This window comes from Phaenicophaeus curvirostris, chromosome 14 (genome assembly GCF_032191515.1).
Source record: "Phaenicophaeus curvirostris isolate KB17595 chromosome 14, BPBGC_Pcur_1.0, whole genome shotgun sequence".
NCBI classification, from domain to species: domain Eukaryota; kingdom Metazoa; phylum Chordata; class Aves; order Cuculiformes; family Cuculidae; genus Phaenicophaeus; species Phaenicophaeus curvirostris.
Window position 1 is genome coordinate 14,377,501 of NC_091405.1, and position 19,499 is coordinate 14,396,999.

Genomic DNA, 19,499 nt, shown 5'->3' on the forward strand with positions numbered 1-19,499 from the left:
TAACATTTTAAAGTATAACTGTCCCCAACATACACACACACCTTTAATTCTTCCTTCCTTTAACCAATTTACAAATAGCATGTAACAATTTGTTCAGAAGAAAATCACTCACAAGATAAGGCGGCTATTTGCGCTAGCATTTAACTCAGTTTCTAAACTTTTCCATATCATTGCTGGCAATGCAATTATCCTAAAGCTAAATTATCTCAAAGATGCTCTAAAGTGATGTCAGAAAACTCCAATAACCTCAAGCGATCTCGAAACTAAGAACAAATCCATCCTAATGAACACAAAAAGTCTGCCTTATGGATGAACCAAAACGAACACTAGATGGGGTTCCAGTTGCAACAGTTTCTTCAAAAAGTTCAGTGCAGTTTCACTGTTCCAGTGACACGTAAAAGAAAGGCTCCTTAAGGCTATATCTAAACTTTGGCTACATAAACATTGGCAAAGGGACAAGAAACTAAATCCTTGTTGTTTGGAGGGTAAAACGGAGCTATGGGAACTACCTGTCAATCTCCTCTTCGGGGGTCTGGCATCTGTGGGGTGACAGGGGAATAGGGTTAGCAAAAGAAGCAAAGCTGATAAGGTGAAGCTAAAATAAACTACTAACTTCCTGCTAAGCAACCAGTAAGACTCAATTCGGGGGTCACTGGCAAGATATTGAAGTACATATTGTGATCTGAACCCTGTCACCTTTGGATGGAAGGAGGCTAGCAAAGGTTAAAACAGCTGAACACTTAAGGGTTTTTGTTTTTTTTTTTCTAGCACCAGCCACACAGACACGAAGCAACAATTTTGCTTGCACATTTCAACTTTCATTTTTTCAGGACTGTGAAGCACATAGGTGCAATGCACCTTCAAGTAGAGAAAATACACGCAGCAAAGCTTCTTTGACAGGCATTTGGCAGGAGATGCCTGTTGTGCTTTTCACAAACAGTTTCAAGAAACATAATTGTGTTTTCTGAGAGGCACCTCAGGTCACTTCAATAAAGATTCATGTTTCCACAATTAAAGCATGAATATGGTCAAAAGCCAGTTATGCAATAAGCACTGGTACAGCTAAATATACAGGAGGGCTTGTCCTCAGGGAGCCAGGTGCTATTTAGCATCAGAGAGATAAATAAGCTACAAACTAAAACATAAATATTTTGCAGCGAGACAAAGATGCGGGTTATGTCGGGGAAACACACACAAAACGGATCTGAACTAACACCAGGTTTAGACAACTTCCACCATATGGCTGTCAGTAATTATTTCTGAATTGCATCTGCCTAAGTGATATTTCACAAGGCCCTCTACACTCCGGGCTCACCTTTGGAAAAAATACAAGTGTCTGTGTTCTGAACCCACAGACTGCAGTTATCACACAAAAAGGCCTAATTATGTAACAAACTAAAAGCAGCCTAACTAAGCAATTATTTCCCTTAAGCGCCCTGGCCTTCAGATCTTACTACAGAAAGCAATCGTAATTTTTTGCATTTCATGGGCCCAGTAACAATTACGCGGGCGATCACATCGCTGCAGCAAGAATTTACCAAAACCCATCACTAACATGAAAAAGCACTGGTTCTGACAAGCCTTTTTATGGAAGGGAAGCAAATATTTTCTCTCCCTCGAAGTCTAGCTGGCTGATTTTCTGATAGAAAATTTGCCTTGGAAAATTACGCTCCAAGAAAATTCTTTTACAATTGGGAATGCAATTCCAACCCACCAAAAAAAAAAAAACCCAACTAAAATGTCACAAAAGCGGCTGGAATTATTAACAAAAGGAAATAATCCCACAATCTCCTGCCCACTTCCTACCAGTAATTAGTTACTTGTTGAATATAATTTATGCTCTAAGTAATTTCTGCTATTAATCTGAGAGCTGTTCTGGTTAATCCAATACGAACTTTATCAAATGTGCACATGCATGGGATTTTACAAAGGTTAAACTCACTTACCCCCTGACTGCACCAAAAATACATTTTAAGTAGTAAGTCTTCCTGGTTAGAGGGAACTACACGAGCTCTGAACTTTAAAACAGAAGAGAAAGCAGTAAAAAAAACCCAGAACATAAAAAAAGATGGTGTTGCAGTCCGAGGAACTTTCTATTCCTATCGATCTCTAGCTATGAAACCGTAGCAGAAAGTTTAACAAACCAGAATTCAAAGCAGATGAAAGAAATTTTCAAGGGAACAGTCCATTTATTCGCTCAAAATACTGGCCAGCAGCACCTTCCTGCAAGTGTCTGCAAGGACCAGCAAGGCTAGATTAGCCCGAACCTTGTAGAAAGTGTAGATGAATTAGCAAACCTGAATTCACGGTATGAAAGGAGGAGAAAGAAGTGCTTGGAGTTTCGAGGTTTTGTTTTGCGATTTCGAGGCATACACAGCAAACTCATCCTCCCCACAGCTCAACCCACCCTGTCTTGCTCGAGTGCGAAGCTGGGGACCCCGGGAAGGCGGAGGGGACCTAGATAATATTTTATTACAACGTTCTGAATCCTGAAATACCATTACAAAACACACCCTCTAGGCAACTTACTCGAAACTTATCGCCTAAGCACATATCCCATCCATAACCTTAAAACCATTCCTGGAGAAGGGCGGGGGGAGGCTCCTATAGATTTTAGGGTGAAGCACACTCCTTTTCCTACAAAACCGGTCCGTATTTTTTAAAAATAATAAACTTCGCCATTTACTTATTTAACTTACAAAAGCAACACAAACTAAACAAAAGCTTCGCTTCCACGCAGTCATTTCATGCAAAATCCAACTTACTCCAAAGTACATCCTTTAGCAACAGGCAGGAAAGCTGCTCAGTTAACATTCCTTTCTCATACTCCCACTGTCTTTCATCTGAAAACGATGTGCAAAATCAGATCAAAAGACTAGAAAGAGAATAAAACGGCTACTTTTTTAAAAAAAAGACACCTGGAGGTGGTTCGATCTGTTCCATCTACTCAAACCAGAAATAAGGCTGCGAACGTCAAAAAGATGCTATCGTAGAAAGCAAAGATGTGAAAAATCCCCCTCTGCTTTACCAGCGAGATAATTTCCATTTCTGCTTTCCCTTTCTCTGCTCACTTTAAGAAGTTCCGAATTTTCATAGGAAGCCGACGAAAGCCAGATAAAGCCCTAATGTTCCCCCCCCCCCCCCCCAAGTCCCGCTCCAAACTTCAAGAAGAAGTAGAAACAACATCGGAAAAGAAAATAAATACGCTTACTGGGATGAGGAAGGGGATTATGCTGCGCAAACGGCAAAAACTCGAGCGCAGAGCGCCCGAAACTCGGCTGCAAAACACAAGCCGCCTCCCGGGAGCCTTTTAAGCACCCGGCTGACTTTTAAGCACCGTTTCGGCGCGGAGCGAGCGCGGAGACGTTCGCAGGTTTAAGAGGAGCGCGTCCCGAGGGTTTTTGGACGGCGGGTGAGGGATCCCGGAGGCGGAACGACCCCCCCCCCCCCCGCCTCCAGCCCCGCAAACTTCCCGACGGGATTCCCGGCGCGGACCCTCCGGCCGCGTTCCGCCCCCGCGCAGCCGAGCGGCCCCCGGCCCCGCCGCTCGCGGGGGAACCTCGGGGCGAGCCCCGGCTCCTCGCCGAGGGCCCCGGCCCCTCCTTACCTGCCCCGGCGGGCGCAGTGGGGGGGGGGGGGGTCGCTGCCCCCGGGATGGACGCGGCTGCGGCTCTCGCCGGCCACTTGTCCCGGTGCAGGTACGGGCAGGGGAGCGGCCCCTCCGCGCAGCGCTGCCCCCAGAGCCCCCCTGCTCCTGGGGGGCAGGAACGGGGGGGAAAAAAAAAAAAAGAAAAAAAAAAAGGAGGGGGGTGGGGGAAAGATATTTCACACGCTCCCTCTCCAAATCCTGGCGGACACAAAGCCAGCGCTTATTCCTCGCTCAGCGAAGTGGAGAGGAAGGGAAAGCGGAGAGGGGAAAAAAAAAAAAAAAAGATAAAAAACAACCTCAGGGAGAGAAAACACTCCCCGCCCCGCGCTGCCCACAAGCTCCGCGGAGCCCCTGCCCGGCGCGGCGGAGCCCGGCAGCTCCCGGGACGGGGCGATCCCCCCCGCGTCCCGCACGGCCCCGCGGCAACTTTTTCCGTCTCCGGGAAGCTCTGGATGCAGCCGGAGGCCGGGGCTGCGTCCCCTGCCCCGCGGGATGCGGGGGGTGCGGGAGCGCTGGAGCCCGCGGGGGTGATGCGGGAAAACGGGGCGCGGGGGGGGGGGGGGGCTCAAAAGTGGGTGCCCGGAGGGGGTTTGCCGCCCCTCTCGGGGGGTCGGAGCGGCGAGGCGAGCGGCTGGACGGAGCATCCGACCCGCGGGGCTCCGGCATCAGCCGCCCCGCCGCTGCCCCACTTTGTTCCCCGGCTCCGCGGGGCGCGGAGAGAGGCGCGGGGGGCGCGGAGCCGTCTCCCGCGGGCTCGAGCTGCCAGACCGCCCCGCGGGGGGAGGGCGGAGAGAAAACATCCGAAACCAGAAAGAGTTTGGAGTTTCGTTAAGAAACAGGGGGAAACAAAACGCCGAGTTTAAAAAAAAAAAAGAAAAAAAAATTAAATTAAAAGCCGAGAACTTGGACCAAAACCTCACAAGGACAAACCCCCCCCACCCCAAGGCAACTCCGGGAGATGCGAGTGTCCCGCTCCGCCGCGGCCCCGGCTCTCCCCGCAAGGTAAGTTGATCCATTTTGTGTGTGTTTGTGTTAAAATTGCGTGCGAGGGGAGAGGAGAAGAACTCACCATTTCGCTGGGATAACAAGGCCAGATCGGGGTCGGATTGGAAATGCTGAGGCTTCGCCTGCTTCCTCCGCGACATGCTGGCTCAAACATCAGCTGGGGCAGAATAAAAAATTACTAAAAAAAAATCTTCTCAAAATTACGGAAATCGAGCCTCCCCCCCCAGCCTCCCCAATCCTCCGCGCACCGCGCATGTGTCCTGCTATAATTATGATTATCAATAATGCATTGCGATTAATCATAGAGGGGCTCTTTGAAAGGCGATTGGCACATGGCCAGCTCTATTCAAACCAGCTCGCCTTAATCAATTAGGCGCTGATTTGCTGGAGACCCTTGTCTCTCCGCCGCTCCCACCCAATGAGTCGATCCATGTGGCAGGAGAAGGGGCTGGATTTCCCCAAAGCTGTTTGGATACAGTTTAACCCTCTTAGCAACCAGCCGGGCTCGCACCGCGCCGTCCCGGTTACTATAGGAATGTGTCTCCCCTCTCCCCTTTCTGCAGCCCCGACGGGCTCCCCGCACCCCCCTCCCTTTACTTTTACGCGCTGCGTTTCACTTTTTTTTTTAATTTTTCTTTTCTAATTTTTTTTTTCTTTCTAAAGCTTTCCCCTGCCGCCTCTCCCGCACCCGCGGAGGGAGGGCAGGGTAAGCGATGCTGGATGGAGGGGGGTGGGGGGGGACGAACGGGGAGCGGTGGGTACCGGGAGAGCCCCGGCTCCGCGCAAAAAAAAAAAAAAAAAAAAGTTTCGGGTGCTTTTTTTTTTTTCCCCCCCCGCATTTGCAAATAAAGAATCGGGTTTGCCCTCCGTCAGCTCTCACCCGTTCTTCCCCCTCCCCTCCGCCCCCCTCCTCCTTTCTCTTTCCATATATCACGGGCCCGAGGGGTGCTGAAAATAGGAAGGGTTTGTTTTGTACCTCACACATTCCCAGGACAATTAGGGCTCCGCCGGGAGCGGCGGGCGGACCGCTCGGCCGCCCCGCCCCCGCCCGTTGGGCCGCGCCGCCCCCCGCCCCGCGGCCGCGGCCGTTGCGCGGGGGCTGCGCGCCCCTCTCTCCGCGGCCTCGCGCCCCTCTCCGCGGCCTCGCTCCCCCCCCCAACCCCTCCTCCTCCCCGGGGGCTTCGCCTCCCGGATTTTTTGTTTGCCCCCACACCCCCCCCGCCCCGCCGGGGGGTCGCGGAGCAGCCGCGGGCGTGCGCGCAGGCGGAGCGGCCGCAGCGGCTCCGCGGGCTCGGGGCAGAGCCGAGCCCAACCGACTCCTCGGGTGCCCCCGGGGGCGTGTGTCCCCCCCCCCCCCCCAGCCCGCCCCGAGCTCCCTCACCCGAACGCTTCTAACGCTCCCGGCGCGGGACGCAGCCCGCGGCCAACTTTTCCGCGCGGGTTGTTGCAGCGAGAGGAGGAACCTCCTCGCCCACACAGATCGCGCGAGCGATTAAAATGAAAAGAAAAAGCGCGGTTGCAAAGCGGCTACGGGCAGCGCGGGGTTGAACGGCTCGTCTCCCCAAAGATACGCGGGGCTCCGCGCCCCTCCGCGCGACAAAAGTTAACTCCGTCAAATAAGCCGGGAGAAAGGGGAACGCAGGCGATTTCTTTTCCTCCCCCCCTGACCCGTCTAGTGCTCCCTCCTCCCACTCGCCCCGCTGGATTATTTACTCTCCTTTTTCCCGTATTAATATTAACAAACTCTCAGTAAAAGCAAGGGGCCGATCAGCTACAACTCATTTCAATTTCAAATGAGCCGGTAAAACCTAGAGAGCGAGCAGAGAGGAGAAGGGAGAGAGGGAGAAACCTTCCCATTCGAGGAACCGGCTCGCTCGCGTTTTCTTCTCGTTATTAAACGAAAGAGGCTGTAAAACGTTTAGCAAGAAAGGGGGGAAAAAAATCCCCAAGAGCCGCAAAAACCAACCAAACGCGCGCATACGAACCGAAAAAGCCACCCAGGTGCCACTCCGGTATTTAGGCAGCGATGCGAAGTGGTCACTGACGCTTCTTTTCATTTCTGCACAGGGCGAGCCCCCTCCCTCCCCGCAGCATTCGGTACAGTAGAGTTTGAGGAAAAAAAAAGACAAACGAAGCTATCAGCTGGGATGATGTTGAAGAATGAAGATAATAACGTTGCTATAGGTGGTACTTCCCATGACATTATTTTTCACTGAATATTTCAAGAGCTGTTTCGGCAGAGATGGATCCGCCCGGCGCAGCCTGTCACCCGCCTCACCCCGAGCCAGCGGGAGAGAAACCCAACCTGAACCTCCAGAAACGCGTTACTCACAGCTACCCACAAGTAGATGCACACAAAATACCCACGCGGATCTATTTACGCATCTGTGTCTCTATTTCTACCTGTATCAATCACTCCGTTAGCTTCCCACGGTTTCCAATCTAGCCGATCTCCCAAAATTATTCGCGTTTACAATTTCATGATACATTTGTCGATTAAGCTTAAGACAAATTTCCCCAGATGCGCAAGTACCTTTGCTTCGTGGCTGGAAAAAGGCGGCCGTGGGCTGGTAATTAAATAGCAACAACAAGAAGAAAAAAAAGCGTTTGAAAGAAAAAGAAATTAATTTGGAGAAAATAAGTTTTATAACTTTTTTTTTCCCGTTTTTCTTCTCCCTCGCTAAGTGTATAAAGCGGCGCCTGGTATTTCATCTAGGACCGCTTGATTATTTATTGTTTGTTTTCCTCTCCTTCGCTGGGGGCCGGGAGGGGTGGGGAAAGGGTGGGGGCAGAGCAGCATTGGCAGGGCTAGAGAAAAATCGGTCTTTATTGTTGTTGATAGCAATACATCAATTAAACGTCATTGTCTCTAGCAGAAGTTGTGAGAGTTCACAAACGTAAATACTCTGATCTTGGGTTTTCCCTCTCGAAGCTGCACATGACAGTGACAGATATTTTTTTCCCTCCCCGCCACACCTTGAAGATTTTTTTTTTTTAATTTTCTTTTTGTTCCCCCCCCCGTCCCCGCTTCGGATTATTCTTTTTAATGGAGGTGGGAGGCTTTCTAATGTGCTTCGATGCAAATCAGCCTGGCTGGAAGACACCCGCGGTGGGGATCGATCTCCAGTTCATTGAGATGAGCACTGAAGGGAGATGGCAAACGGGGGATAATTTGCAGTTCATTCTGCCGAGAGACGATTTCAATGAGATGCAACGCGCTAGGCTGGATTATTGTTATTAGGGTTCGCGATCAGGCACAAACACCCTCACCGCGCGGGGGTTAAAAGCTCCTCAAGCCCCGCAGAGTTACAATACACCCCGAGTAACGATCGGGGGGGGCGATCCCATCGATTTGGGATCGGGAGGCGGTTCCCCCCGCGGAGCCACCGCCGGGGCAGCCCAACCTAGAGCCGCCCGGCCAGCGCGTTCTCTGCTTAAACGAACCAGCCCCGTCCTCGCACGGCAAAAATACCCGCTTTTCAGGTAGCAGGGTAGTTGTTGGCTTTTATTTTTCCCCCCTCTCTTCTTTTCTGTGTTCTGCTTTTGCCCCTTTTGTAAATAAAAAAAAAAAAAGCCACGCTGCGCAGGAGTTTCAACCCTCTCCAGCCGTTTTTCAGCTAACACAGGTTACATCTATTTTGGAAACGTGTGTAATTAGGGGCTTCCAGATGCTGCAGTCAGCTGGGAACTTGGCTTTGTGTTCCGATATATAATAAACTTTTGAGACGGTCCTGGGGCGCAGCTACCCAGGGGCAGCGAGCACCAGCTCTCTGGAATTGTTTTATTACCAATAGCCTGGATGCCGCTATTCAGCGAGGGCATCGCGAGTCCCGTGACTGTGTAGGTTTAGGTATGAGTCTCTTTGAGGACATACTGTCAGCCCTCTGCCCCCCTTCGCTCTCTTCCCCCCCCCCGCCCTTTTTTATTTTCTAATGATAGTTCCCCAGAAAAAAAAAAAAAAACAGAAAAAAAAAAGAAGGGGGGAGGAGGACCAGAACTGAATCCTGCTCCATTATTACTGACAACTAATAATTGATCATTGCTCTCAAACACAAGCTTTTAGCCGCATAATTGAATAGTAAGCAATACGGGTTGAGCCAAAGGAAAAACAGGAAAAAAAAACCAGAGGGAAAGAGCCTGCCCTCTCCCTCAAGTCGCAGAGAATCCCAGTGTTCGGGAAACTCCCCCACCCTCGAGATAAAAATGATTATGACTAATGCCATAACCAGCCAAGGTGGGATTATTTAATTCAATTCTTTCTTTACACATTTGCTGCCTTTTGTTTGACCTGATGGCTGGCAAATTTTACACCTAGCTGTCCCTTTTGAGTTTATTGATGAAGGTGCTTCTGAAATGATTATCAAGAGATTTACAGCCATCACTACCCACCTACGGGAAAAGTAGTAAAATCAATCCTTCAATCAATCAGACCCCTCTGTGCATATCTTTTTAATCTGCTCTTTTAGCTGTTTTATTACAACACGAGCATTAAATATGTTTGCTTCAAATTTAACACGAATGCCTCCGAAGGACTCTGTCAATTTAGACGTAAATCATGAAGTAAACAAGCTGGATGGAAAATTCTCTTTCTCAGGCAAGAGAGTAAAAAACGGAGGCATAAAAATATACCAGCAATATCCCACATCAGTGTATAGGCAACTACTCTGTACGTACAACCCACACAGCAGAAAAAAAACCCTTACAGAAAGATAAATACGCAGCACTGCAAAAGACTTTCATGCTCTTTTACATGACTACTCAAGAGAACACGGAGAGTCCTAATAATTAGAAATACTCTCACATCTTAAATACTATCAATATTTCTTCTAGGTGATTTTTTGTTTTATAGCAAAATTTCTTATTTTTCACATTAAAAAATAAAGCTTTTTAAAAATCAAGTATCATACACTTGAGAATACGTCTTGATTTCAATTTTATTATTGATTCCAAGGTATCACTCTATCATTTATACACCTTTTTTTTAGGTTAAAGAAATACATTAGAGTATATTTCCAGTGGGTTGCTTAGGTCAGAGGTCTTTCCCACCAGTTTGTTACACAGGGGTCATCATATATGGACAGAATGAGTCTATTCTATAGAGAACCAAAAATTTTATTCAGTGCCACAGAGAAGTTTTTTTCTGCAAGGCACATGCCTTTGCATCCCAGTTTTTGGTTGTATTTTTTTTTATTGTTGTTTATTGGAGGTGGGGTTTTTTAATATATGTCCTAGTGTATCACAGCCATATAAACCCACCATCTGCTTCCACCAGAAATCCAGAAGTTTAGAAATGAAGTGACAGAGATTTCTCCAGCTTTAGGTACAAATTTTAAAAAACATTCTGGGCTGCAAAGACGTCTTCCAAAGACATATTGTGATGTCTCTCATCACAGAAATAACTCTGGGTAGAACAAGAAGAAAAAAGAAAAGAGACACTGAAATATGTACATGTCAAAAGAAGAGTCAGGAAAAAATACATCTGATATTGGCTGATGAGATATAACTCGCTATCAGTCAAGATTTCCTCCAAACATCTTGCTTTAAGTGTCTTTGTACAGCAGGAGAACTTCACAGTCAGAATTGCTGTGCACCCTGGTATCTACATGAGAACCTTAGTATTGATTTAAAAAAAGCTATCATAGCTATCATTTCTTTATCAAAGTACTATTTAAAATAGTATAAAATATGGGAGTGGGAGCCACAGACAAGCAACCGAAGGAATAGGACTGAGGGTTGTATTTACCAGGCTATTTAAGGAAAAATATGTGTTCTTAAGAAACTGTTACCTTAAAATTTGCTTAATTTTGACACAGAAAAAAAAAATAAATCTGTAGTCTGTCAAAACACAAAGCCAAAATTTCACAGGGCGATTTTCTGTGAAATAGAACCTACAGATGATTTTCTACAGGGTAATCATCTAACAAAGTATGACTTGTTGTTGTCACAAAAAGATTTTCACTGCCAAATCAGATTTACAGAATGTACATTTTTATTTATGTTTTAAGGTTTCATTTTCATTTGGAGAATATGCAGCGATTATGGCATAAACATGTCTCAGACCTCAGGGGAAATGTTTCCTGTAGAGTCCCAACTTTCTTGACTGATGAAATGAACCCGACAACCCCTCTCATTTTCATGACATATTTTTGATTCAAATACAGTGGAAGTATTTGTAAGTACACATGTTTTGTTTGCATAATATTGAGGTGCCCTGATTAATGTATGGTGTTTACAATGTGAAAATTGTCATGCTCTTTACATCAACACAAGAAGCTGGCTTGGCAGCCTCTAGTTGCAATAAAGTAAATACCTCATGAATAAAGTTCTGCTTTCCATGCCTGAGCTAAGGAGAGTTCTCACAATCCACCTTTTCCACCCAGTTTGGGCCAGCCTGTTAATAGAATTGGTCTGCAATGGCAGTGTGCAAAATACACACCCTCTGAGTGCAAGTATGTTTGTTAACAGACCCTCACGTGCATTACCTGGGTCTTGTGAGGCACCCAGTTCCTCCTGGAGCAATCGAACCCTCCAGATACATTTTTTCAGTTTTCTTTTCTTCCCATTAATGATCCCTTAATGTTCAAAAGGCAACAGCAGCCATTGCCTACCTGAAAAAGTAACTCCAGGAGTTTCTCATTTCTTAGAATAATTCTGCAGTGGCAAGGAGGGCAAAGAGTTGAGCACTGAGCTGCCAGTCAGCTCTTACTGAACCATCAGCAGATACTATACCAGCCACCCAGAGATAGCCTTGAAAACTACTGCTTCATAAACTCAAGATCATACAGTTACCACCTAGAAAATGAAACTCACAATTTCCTCCCCTTCCCTTCTGTAAGAAAAGCTCATGTCACAAGATTCAAAGAGACCCTTGCAAACAAATCCAGAAACCAGATTTGGGGTTAGAAAAATTGTTTCCATCCTTTATGTGCTTTAAATGGCAAGCTTGGACTTTGAGCCTGGCAGTACAAAGTATTTCTTGAATCTCATCCTGAGTTACATGTTCTGTGTTTTGGTCCTCTTTTCACAGAACCTCAAACTCCATCTCACATGGAGTGTCCAGGAGTACAGCACACGCTTATTTGCATGTTGTAAGCAGCTTTTTTTCAGTCTAGCTGGCTCTCCTCAGAACTGTACACAATCATTAAGCTCATCTGAGCTCACAGCTAGACACTAACACCCTAGAAGCACTGCCTGAATATGAATGTAAAGCTTGAGTAAATTTTAGATCATACTAAAGGCATTTGTTGCGAAAAGCTTACATGCAGAGACAAATGCAGCCCCAATTCAACCATCATCACGTCAAGTACATACTGCGACAGGTAAAGCAAAAGGGTGATAATCATACTTATATATAAGACAACATAGTATATTCAGGAAGAACTTACATCAAACACCAGTGTTTATTCTACATCCATTTGTAAAGCTCAAAGATTCATCATATACTCACTTCTGAGATGATGAAAAGCCACTTTTCTTGCCCTCAGAAGTTTGCAATGTAAATGGCCAACCCTAAACACGTTATTGTTGAAATTCATCTTTGTGCAGGAAGCAGAGCATTGACAGGGCAGCATGGGCGGTGTTTCTGTCTAGAACTGCACATGAGCAAATTTCCAGCAGAGGCTAACTGTGATGATCGAATACATTGTTTCTGACCACCATCTGTCACTGCCCATGCCTGGAAGACACTGTCCCACCAGCTGAGCTGTGGCAATCGGCGGGTGGACTCTTCCTAGTCTGTGTTGTGCCAGCATTTCCAAAAATGTTTGCATGACATCCTCTACCAGCAAGGGATGGAAACCTCCTGCATGGGGCAACAGTGCGTGGTATGGTAACTTCTTAAACTGTTCCAGCTGTTTGCAAATAAAATATGCATCTAAGCCCCTAGTCTACACAAACTGGTTTCTGAGAGGAGTTGTATTTGTGTGAGTGTGCCAGATCAGGCCCATTACTAGCTTCAGACAAGCATAAACAACTATTCCATAGAAAAAAGATCTAGAGAAGGCACCAATGACAATGATTAGCATCATACCATACTTAGTAACATGTCTCTTGTAATATGTTTAGTTGACAGTTGCATACCTTTGCGCTCCCATACATTTTAGGGCTTAAAGTCACTCGCTCTGTTTCCAAAGTTTATTCAGCCTGGCTTCTTCTGCAGTTGAAGCAGCTTCCATTTTTATGCTGCAGGAAAGCACAAGCAAAACTATAATATGTGAGAATAAGAGTTTCATGAAAACACAGAGCAAAATGCTTTATAAACGTACTGAATTAAATGGAATTAAACAAAGGATAAATACGGTTCATTCCCTCCTCCCCCTTCAGTACTGTCTTCCTCAACACTGTACGTATAATCTTACAGCACAATAACATTGCTGCACTCACTGTTCACACAGTATCATTCACTTACACTTTGTTTCACCTCTAGAATTTTCTAATAGCAAAATTCGATTTCAGCCAGTGCTGTTCTCAAGAGCTGCCAGAGCTGCTGCTCCTTTGCCCCACTGGTAATGGGTTGCTCTAAAGTAGAACGAGACCTGCCCGTGTTCAGCGATGGAAGTCACAGCGAGCAGAAGCAATTAGGTAAACTCAGTGCAAAGGTAAAAAGTGAGATGGACGTGAGCCTAATGGGGGAGAGATGGGTAAATCTACATTCAGGTCCAGCACTGCCACCAACAGCCACTCAGAGCACGCAGCTGTCTAGGGCTGCAAAATGTTTAGTAACACTTTCTTGTACCAGTGACTGTGGGTTGTGAGGGGCCTGTGCTTAGTGTTTTGCCTAAGGCAACAAAATCCTGTAACTCATGCTGGTTGCCATATTCAGGGAAGCCTGCAGGAATTGCTTGCTGGCGACTGGGGAAGCACTCGCTGCTTCTCTAAGCAAAACAACTATGACATTTCAGGAGTACAGCTCCTTAAACCACCTGTTCAAATCGGCTAATCGCAGGTAATCTCAGCTCTTAAAGAGGATTACTCAAAGATGATGTAAATACTAAATAACCAAAGACAAAACCTGGAACTGGTAATTTGCATGCTTTTGTGTGTGTGTGTGTGTGTGTGACAGCACACAATTATTTTTGCAATAATTGTAATCAGTAAGACATCACAGAAAGTTCTCATAGGATTGACTTTCAGAAATGAACTGGAGAATATGCTTCACATTTCTTATTATTCTGCTTTCTTATTGTCATTCGCATAAAATCAATCAAAGTGATAACTGGAATGTCTAGAAACAGCCGGAATTTAATCTGGAAGAATTATACACGAGTATATCAGCACTGGAAGTGTATTTGCTTAAAGGAGCTATGTATCACCACAGAGAATGCAATGTTCTGTCCTTGAAGCATTGGCATATATCTACAAGTTTATACTAATTTCACTATAGAAAGGTGACATTATGCAATACTGCTTGGAAACTGTGTTATAAAACTAAAAATAAATACTTGCTATGAGATTTGAAATTAATTGAAAATTCTTTAATTTATGACAAACCATATTGTAAATGATTAGATTGTATTAAATAACTATTAGCCATAAACCTTAATGTAAGCCTAGATTTTGCTAGGCCAAAGGCTTTGGGAAAATCCAGATGTCACTCCAAACTTTGTATCCTTTTGACTGCCAATCCTAGCCCCTGTTTAGGTAGGTAAGTCCTTGCTGGTGGGGCCACACAGCCAAGGATCAGGCACAAGATTACCTTGGAGGCATTTGGCCTCAGTGCTCCAGTGGTCCTGTTTGCCTGTGGGTCCTGTGGTTTCAGGATGTTCAGGAGCTTTGTGTATAAAACTTATCATCTTAGAAGAATACAAAGAAATTCCATCAAGTTTCTCTTAAAACAATTATTTTTTTCCAAACTACATGGATGTTACTGGATAGGGGTTTAGCCTATCCCAATAAAATCAGTTGCACCTTTCAATACATAGCACATAAATTTATCCAGTGGCCTAACCGCAATATATTTCAGGTTCCTTGAAGCTGAAGGGCTGTGCCAGATGATCTTTCAAGGTCCCTTCCAACATGGGCTGTTCTATGACAGGGGAACATGATTTTACATCAGACTAAATTATTTGCGTATTTACTGCTTTATTATGTCTTTCAAAATCAAAGAAACAATATAATTTGGACTTTATTGCAGAAAGAATTGAACTGCTTGACTGACACATGATGGTGAACAAACTGCACTAGAACCTCTGACTCTCGTATTTCTCTTTCATTCAGAAAAGGGCAAAAAAAAATATGGATTTGTTCTGTACAAAATTGCAATAACTGCAGGCTAAAACTTCCCTTCTCAATCTAAAAACTTTCCCTCTCAATTTAAATTCATTTTAAATTGTTATGCTTTACAAACTTCCAATTGGGATTCTAATTGTTGACAGACATTTTACATTACATGTGTCTATCACTTTGATTTAATATGCATTTTCAATGAAATTTAAAAAAAGGCCTCTAAGGTACCAATTTAACAGCAAGGCATGCTGTGAATTTTAGATACAAAAAATATCTAGTTTTCAAGGTGCTTTTCTGTACCTCTGAAAATAGCCCTCCAGAAAGGAAAAATAAAATTCAGGGAACGTCTATATGGTTGAATTATCAGAAGCTAAATATCTCTGAGAATATTACCTACTGTTTTAGTCAATCACAGTCATCAGAGGCAAACCAGGCTTTACATTTATGCAGCATTTCAGTCCAGCGCTTCCAAAAGTATTAGCCATGAAAGAAATAAAATGTATTTGGAAATACCAGGTCTGCTTTATTACATCTCGTGACTTGATTTAATTTTCTTCTACAGAAAACCCGCATTGAAATGTCTGTAAGTAATAGGTACCTCTTGTCAACTCTGATAAGAGATGTTTGAAAGGAATTCCAAATGTATTCTGAAAAATAAGAGCAAGGCTAGCTTTTCTGTGTCCCTAAAAGAGTGGAAAACCGACCAAGGAGAGCATACAGGCTACAGGAGAGACCTGTTCAATATCAAGTCTACTTTTGAAATCATCAGAACTGTAGTTAATGTATAGGCCCTACTCTTCAAACATCAACAGCATAGTGAGAACAACTCTGCATCTTTAACTTAGAATTCGTTAAACAAAATATTAACTACTTTTAAATACTTGCATTTTCTTCATAACTTTTATACAAACATCTGTGCTTTGGCTTATTTTACATAAATAGATTTAAATCATCTTGTTTTAGTGGTCCTACAGGGTGTCCCAAAACCTACACTTGATGGCAAGAATAAACATTCATTAAACTTCAAAGGCTGCCAAAAAGTCTAGTTATTTTGATTTAGGGGAATCATTTAAATTAATCCCTATGTTTGTGTAGCAAATATGTAAGGCAATCCATTTCTTTGTCTCCAGCTTCAAGTCACTTACCACTGGAAAAAAAAAAAAAAAAGCTTTACTAATGTTTCCCGTCTTGAAAAGCTAGAGAAAAATTGAAGATTTCGTATCTTTTTAAAGAACTCTGGCCTAGTGACGTTAAGGAACAAATATTATAATACACAACTGTGTACTTAGATCTCTGCATAACTGCTGTTAAAACTAACACACACAATAGAATTCTTCAGTGGGAGCAGTAAAACCATATTTTATGTACATGTGTGTGTACATATGTAATCTTTTTTAACAAAAGAGGCAATTAATTTTTTTTAATGCCTTTCTGCCTCAGCACCCCAACTTAGCTGAGTAATGCTGTGCTACACAAAACTCACGGTCACCTTTGTAACATATCTTCCTTTTTGCTAAACCCCTTTTAAAATCTGGGAGAAAGTTTAACAGGATGGAGGCCTTGGTTTTTAATTTAATTTTTACTTTAAAATGAATCCGCTCTTCAGCTGAAAGAAGTATGTAGAGCATACTCTGTCAGAGGCACCGAGGAAAAACTAAAGAGAGTGAGAAGCTCAGATATTGTAAATCACTGTAATTCCACTGAAGCCAATGGGACTACGTCAATTTAGAGTAGCTGAGGTTGTGGCCTCATATTTATGCTGAAATGTTGAGGCTATAGCTGTATCCCTGAGCTGTATAAATATTTGTTGAAAGCTGACTGTTGGGGTTTAGGCGGTGGATTGCTCATCAGCAAATAGTTAGGACCCTTCTCACCTTTCTTAAGGAAACCTTCCGTTTTTAGGAGTGGGAATTTTGCCTGAGTAAAGAGTACAGTTATGATCCTTCTTACTTTGTGCAGGGAAACAGTAATTTTCAGCTGGACTTTTGAACTGTCACCCGTCTGACTATCCTACACTGATTCATGCAATGCACTGTGCATGAATGACCAGTAATGTTTACAAAATGAATTACTTTGACTCCAACATTTTAGCCAGAAAGTAATCAAAGTGAAGAGCCAAGCTATTTCTGAAATTCCAGCTTCCTTAGCTAGAAACTGCAGGCTCTGTCTCACTAATCAGAGTATTAATATAAAATGTGCATGTTCTATACTGGAGAACAATTAATAACAGCAGTGTTTCTGAGCAGTGTACACATTAAGTATTCCACCCCCCTACTGCTTTGTGTGGTGGGCAAGTTTGATTGCAGCATAGGGTACAGAGGCAAAAAACCCCAAAAACGTGGAAATGTCTATCAGTAAGTAATTAATCTGAAAGTTGTAGTGGTTTTGTTTTGCCTTTTTCTTCCAAAATTAAGTTCCAGTTAACATTTTATTTCACTTCTTTCAAAGTCAATACATTTATTCATAGACATATATTCAGGAGTCTTCTAATGCAAATATTTTTAGTAGGAATATATATAATTGGTGTCCCCAAATTCTTGGACGCTCTGGTTTCTTTTCTCATCAACTATATCCTAATTTAAACATTCACCAGCATCAGAACTATTTTCAGAATAGTCTCATCCTATAAAGCCCACCAACCTTTGTTAGATTTAACATAAACATTATTATGAAGGAAAAAAATGATATTTAAGCATCTTCTTTGCAATAGTCTGAAACTCAAGAGGGATCACTGAAATTTCCCTCAGAAAACCAGCCTCCTAATCTGAAAAGCACCACTTCATATAAAGCTGGGGATCTCTCAGAGCCAAATTGTTTGCTCCTGTAAATGGTTAGAGCTCCACAGAGAGAGGATATGAAATAAGGCTCTGTTGATTTTCCAGCAGAGCATCTGAATCACTTCCCCCACCCTAGTCAGTTAAAACAAAATTAAAAGAAAAATAAATCCTGACTAGCATGTGAGCTCTTCATTTGATGCAAATTGGCATAACTCCACTGGATATCTGACTTAAGCAGAGCTATAACAGGACTTACCACCAAGAGGTTCTGGGCCAGGGTATTTTGATGGTGATTTCTTGTGGGTGGGTGAGAACCCAATTCTTCATCCTTATTCAAGCTGAAAGCAAGGAATGTATGACAGAGCAATAGATCAGTTGAGAAATTGATTTTTTTTTTTGCAGGGAGGGAGGCTAAAGAGGCTCAGTTCTTCCAAAATTAGCAGCCACTAGTGTGGTGCATAGCTCAGGTTAAATGACAAGTAACCACGATGCTGCCCAATGCCTCCCCATCTAGGTTATGGGTGCATCCAGCCCCTGTTAGCTCTCATTTCCAGACTAAACTTGCAAATCCAGAGCAGTGGTAAAAATGAATAACGTCTGAATAAAATAGCTTGGCAGGACGTCTTCAACATTACCCAAAAATCAGAGGTTAGAAAATAGTTAAATTTAGCTGTAGCTTCTCTTAAGTAGTTTAAACATAAGTCAATATTTTTGTCCTTTGTTGTCTCAGGGTTTCTACAGGAACACAGAATTTCATCAATGATCTTTCCACACTTTATAGCATTATGCCTTTGTACTGTTATCCATCTGTACCCTTATCTAATGTGTTATCAGCACTATGAAAATAACTATCAGTCCCTTCACCCCAGAGCAAATATCAATAGGAAGAATGACAGTGGCTAGTTTGCACACTTGAAATGGTTTATTTGTTGCAATCCTGTGCACAGGATGTTTATCAGTAAGCATCAGACAGCCATGCAGAAGAAGCAGCCTTGATTCTGTCTGAGACAGCCTCTTATTGCTATTGATAGTTAGCATCAGTGTCCAGTCTGAGAAATGGAAGTGCTGCAGGCAACTTCAGTCAAGACACCCTATTGATCTACTGCTTCCTTTGCCTCCCTGAAGCTAGAGAAGAAAAATAAGAAGGGGAGGAAAAGCTTGCTGTATAAGGGGCAATGCAGCAGTCTATGACTTACCATCATTCAAAAGGGGTGTGTATGTGCATGGATATTCCTGATATTCAGCACCTCAGACAACTGTAAATCACCCACAGCCATGATAAATATAAATGTCAATGTGTTGGAAATGTCTTTTATATAAGAGGTGTCACTAGAACTACATTTTTAGCATGAAACATTTTTGCTGCTTTTTATTTTTCATTGACTTATTGTGCTTCTGTTATATCCTGTCTAACACAATCAATCTAAGGCATAATATCTGAGAATCCTATTCATAAATAATACATATTTGGGTCATTTTCATTTGTATTCTACAATGAAGATTTACAAGCCAGAAACAAAACAAGAAACAATGTGTGGAATGCTCTTATTTAGTGGATAAGAATATATTACTGTGATCAATTAATCTGCTTTTCTCTGCATTAGGTGGACATCTTTATGGTACATCCATAAGGGTTTATAACTTAGGAGAGACAGAATCAGCTCTAAGGCTCTACCATAAAATGTCTGTACTCAGAAAAGGGAAACTTTTCCAAAGTTTTTTTTTCCAATGGGAAACGTGTTAATTTTGGCAAACTCAGCTACAGCAATGCCCCATCTATTAACATAGTAGGCTGCCTCTGCCTTATATACTACCTCTTATGTTAAATGAAACAAAAAATTAAC

The 19,499-nt window shown here is 43.6% G+C and overlaps 1 protein-coding gene across 3 annotated transcripts in view; it reads right to left on the reverse strand.

The window, feature by feature from the left end:
• Window positions 1–18,005, reverse strand: part of SALL1 (spalt like transcription factor 1) — a 28,260-nt gene extending 10,255 nt beyond the window's left edge. Inside the window, exons 1-3 of one of the 3 annotated variants that reach the window (XM_069868139.1) lie at window positions 17,912–18,005; window positions 12,734–12,835; window positions 4,719–4,811 (exon numbers count right to left, since the gene is read on the reverse strand). In XM_069868139.1, coding sequence (XP_069724240.1) covers window positions 4,719–4,794 — 76 coding nt within the window. In that variant the 5' untranslated portion in view covers window positions 4,795–4,811; window positions 12,734–12,835; window positions 17,912–18,005. Of the gene's footprint in view, window positions 1–4,718; window positions 4,812–6,639; window positions 7,249–12,733; window positions 12,836–17,911 lie in introns of those variants that run through there. The other 2 variants (XM_069868138.1, XM_069868140.1) reach the window with 2 other exon arrangements.
• Between the last annotated feature and the right edge of the window lie 1,494 nt (window positions 18,006–19,499).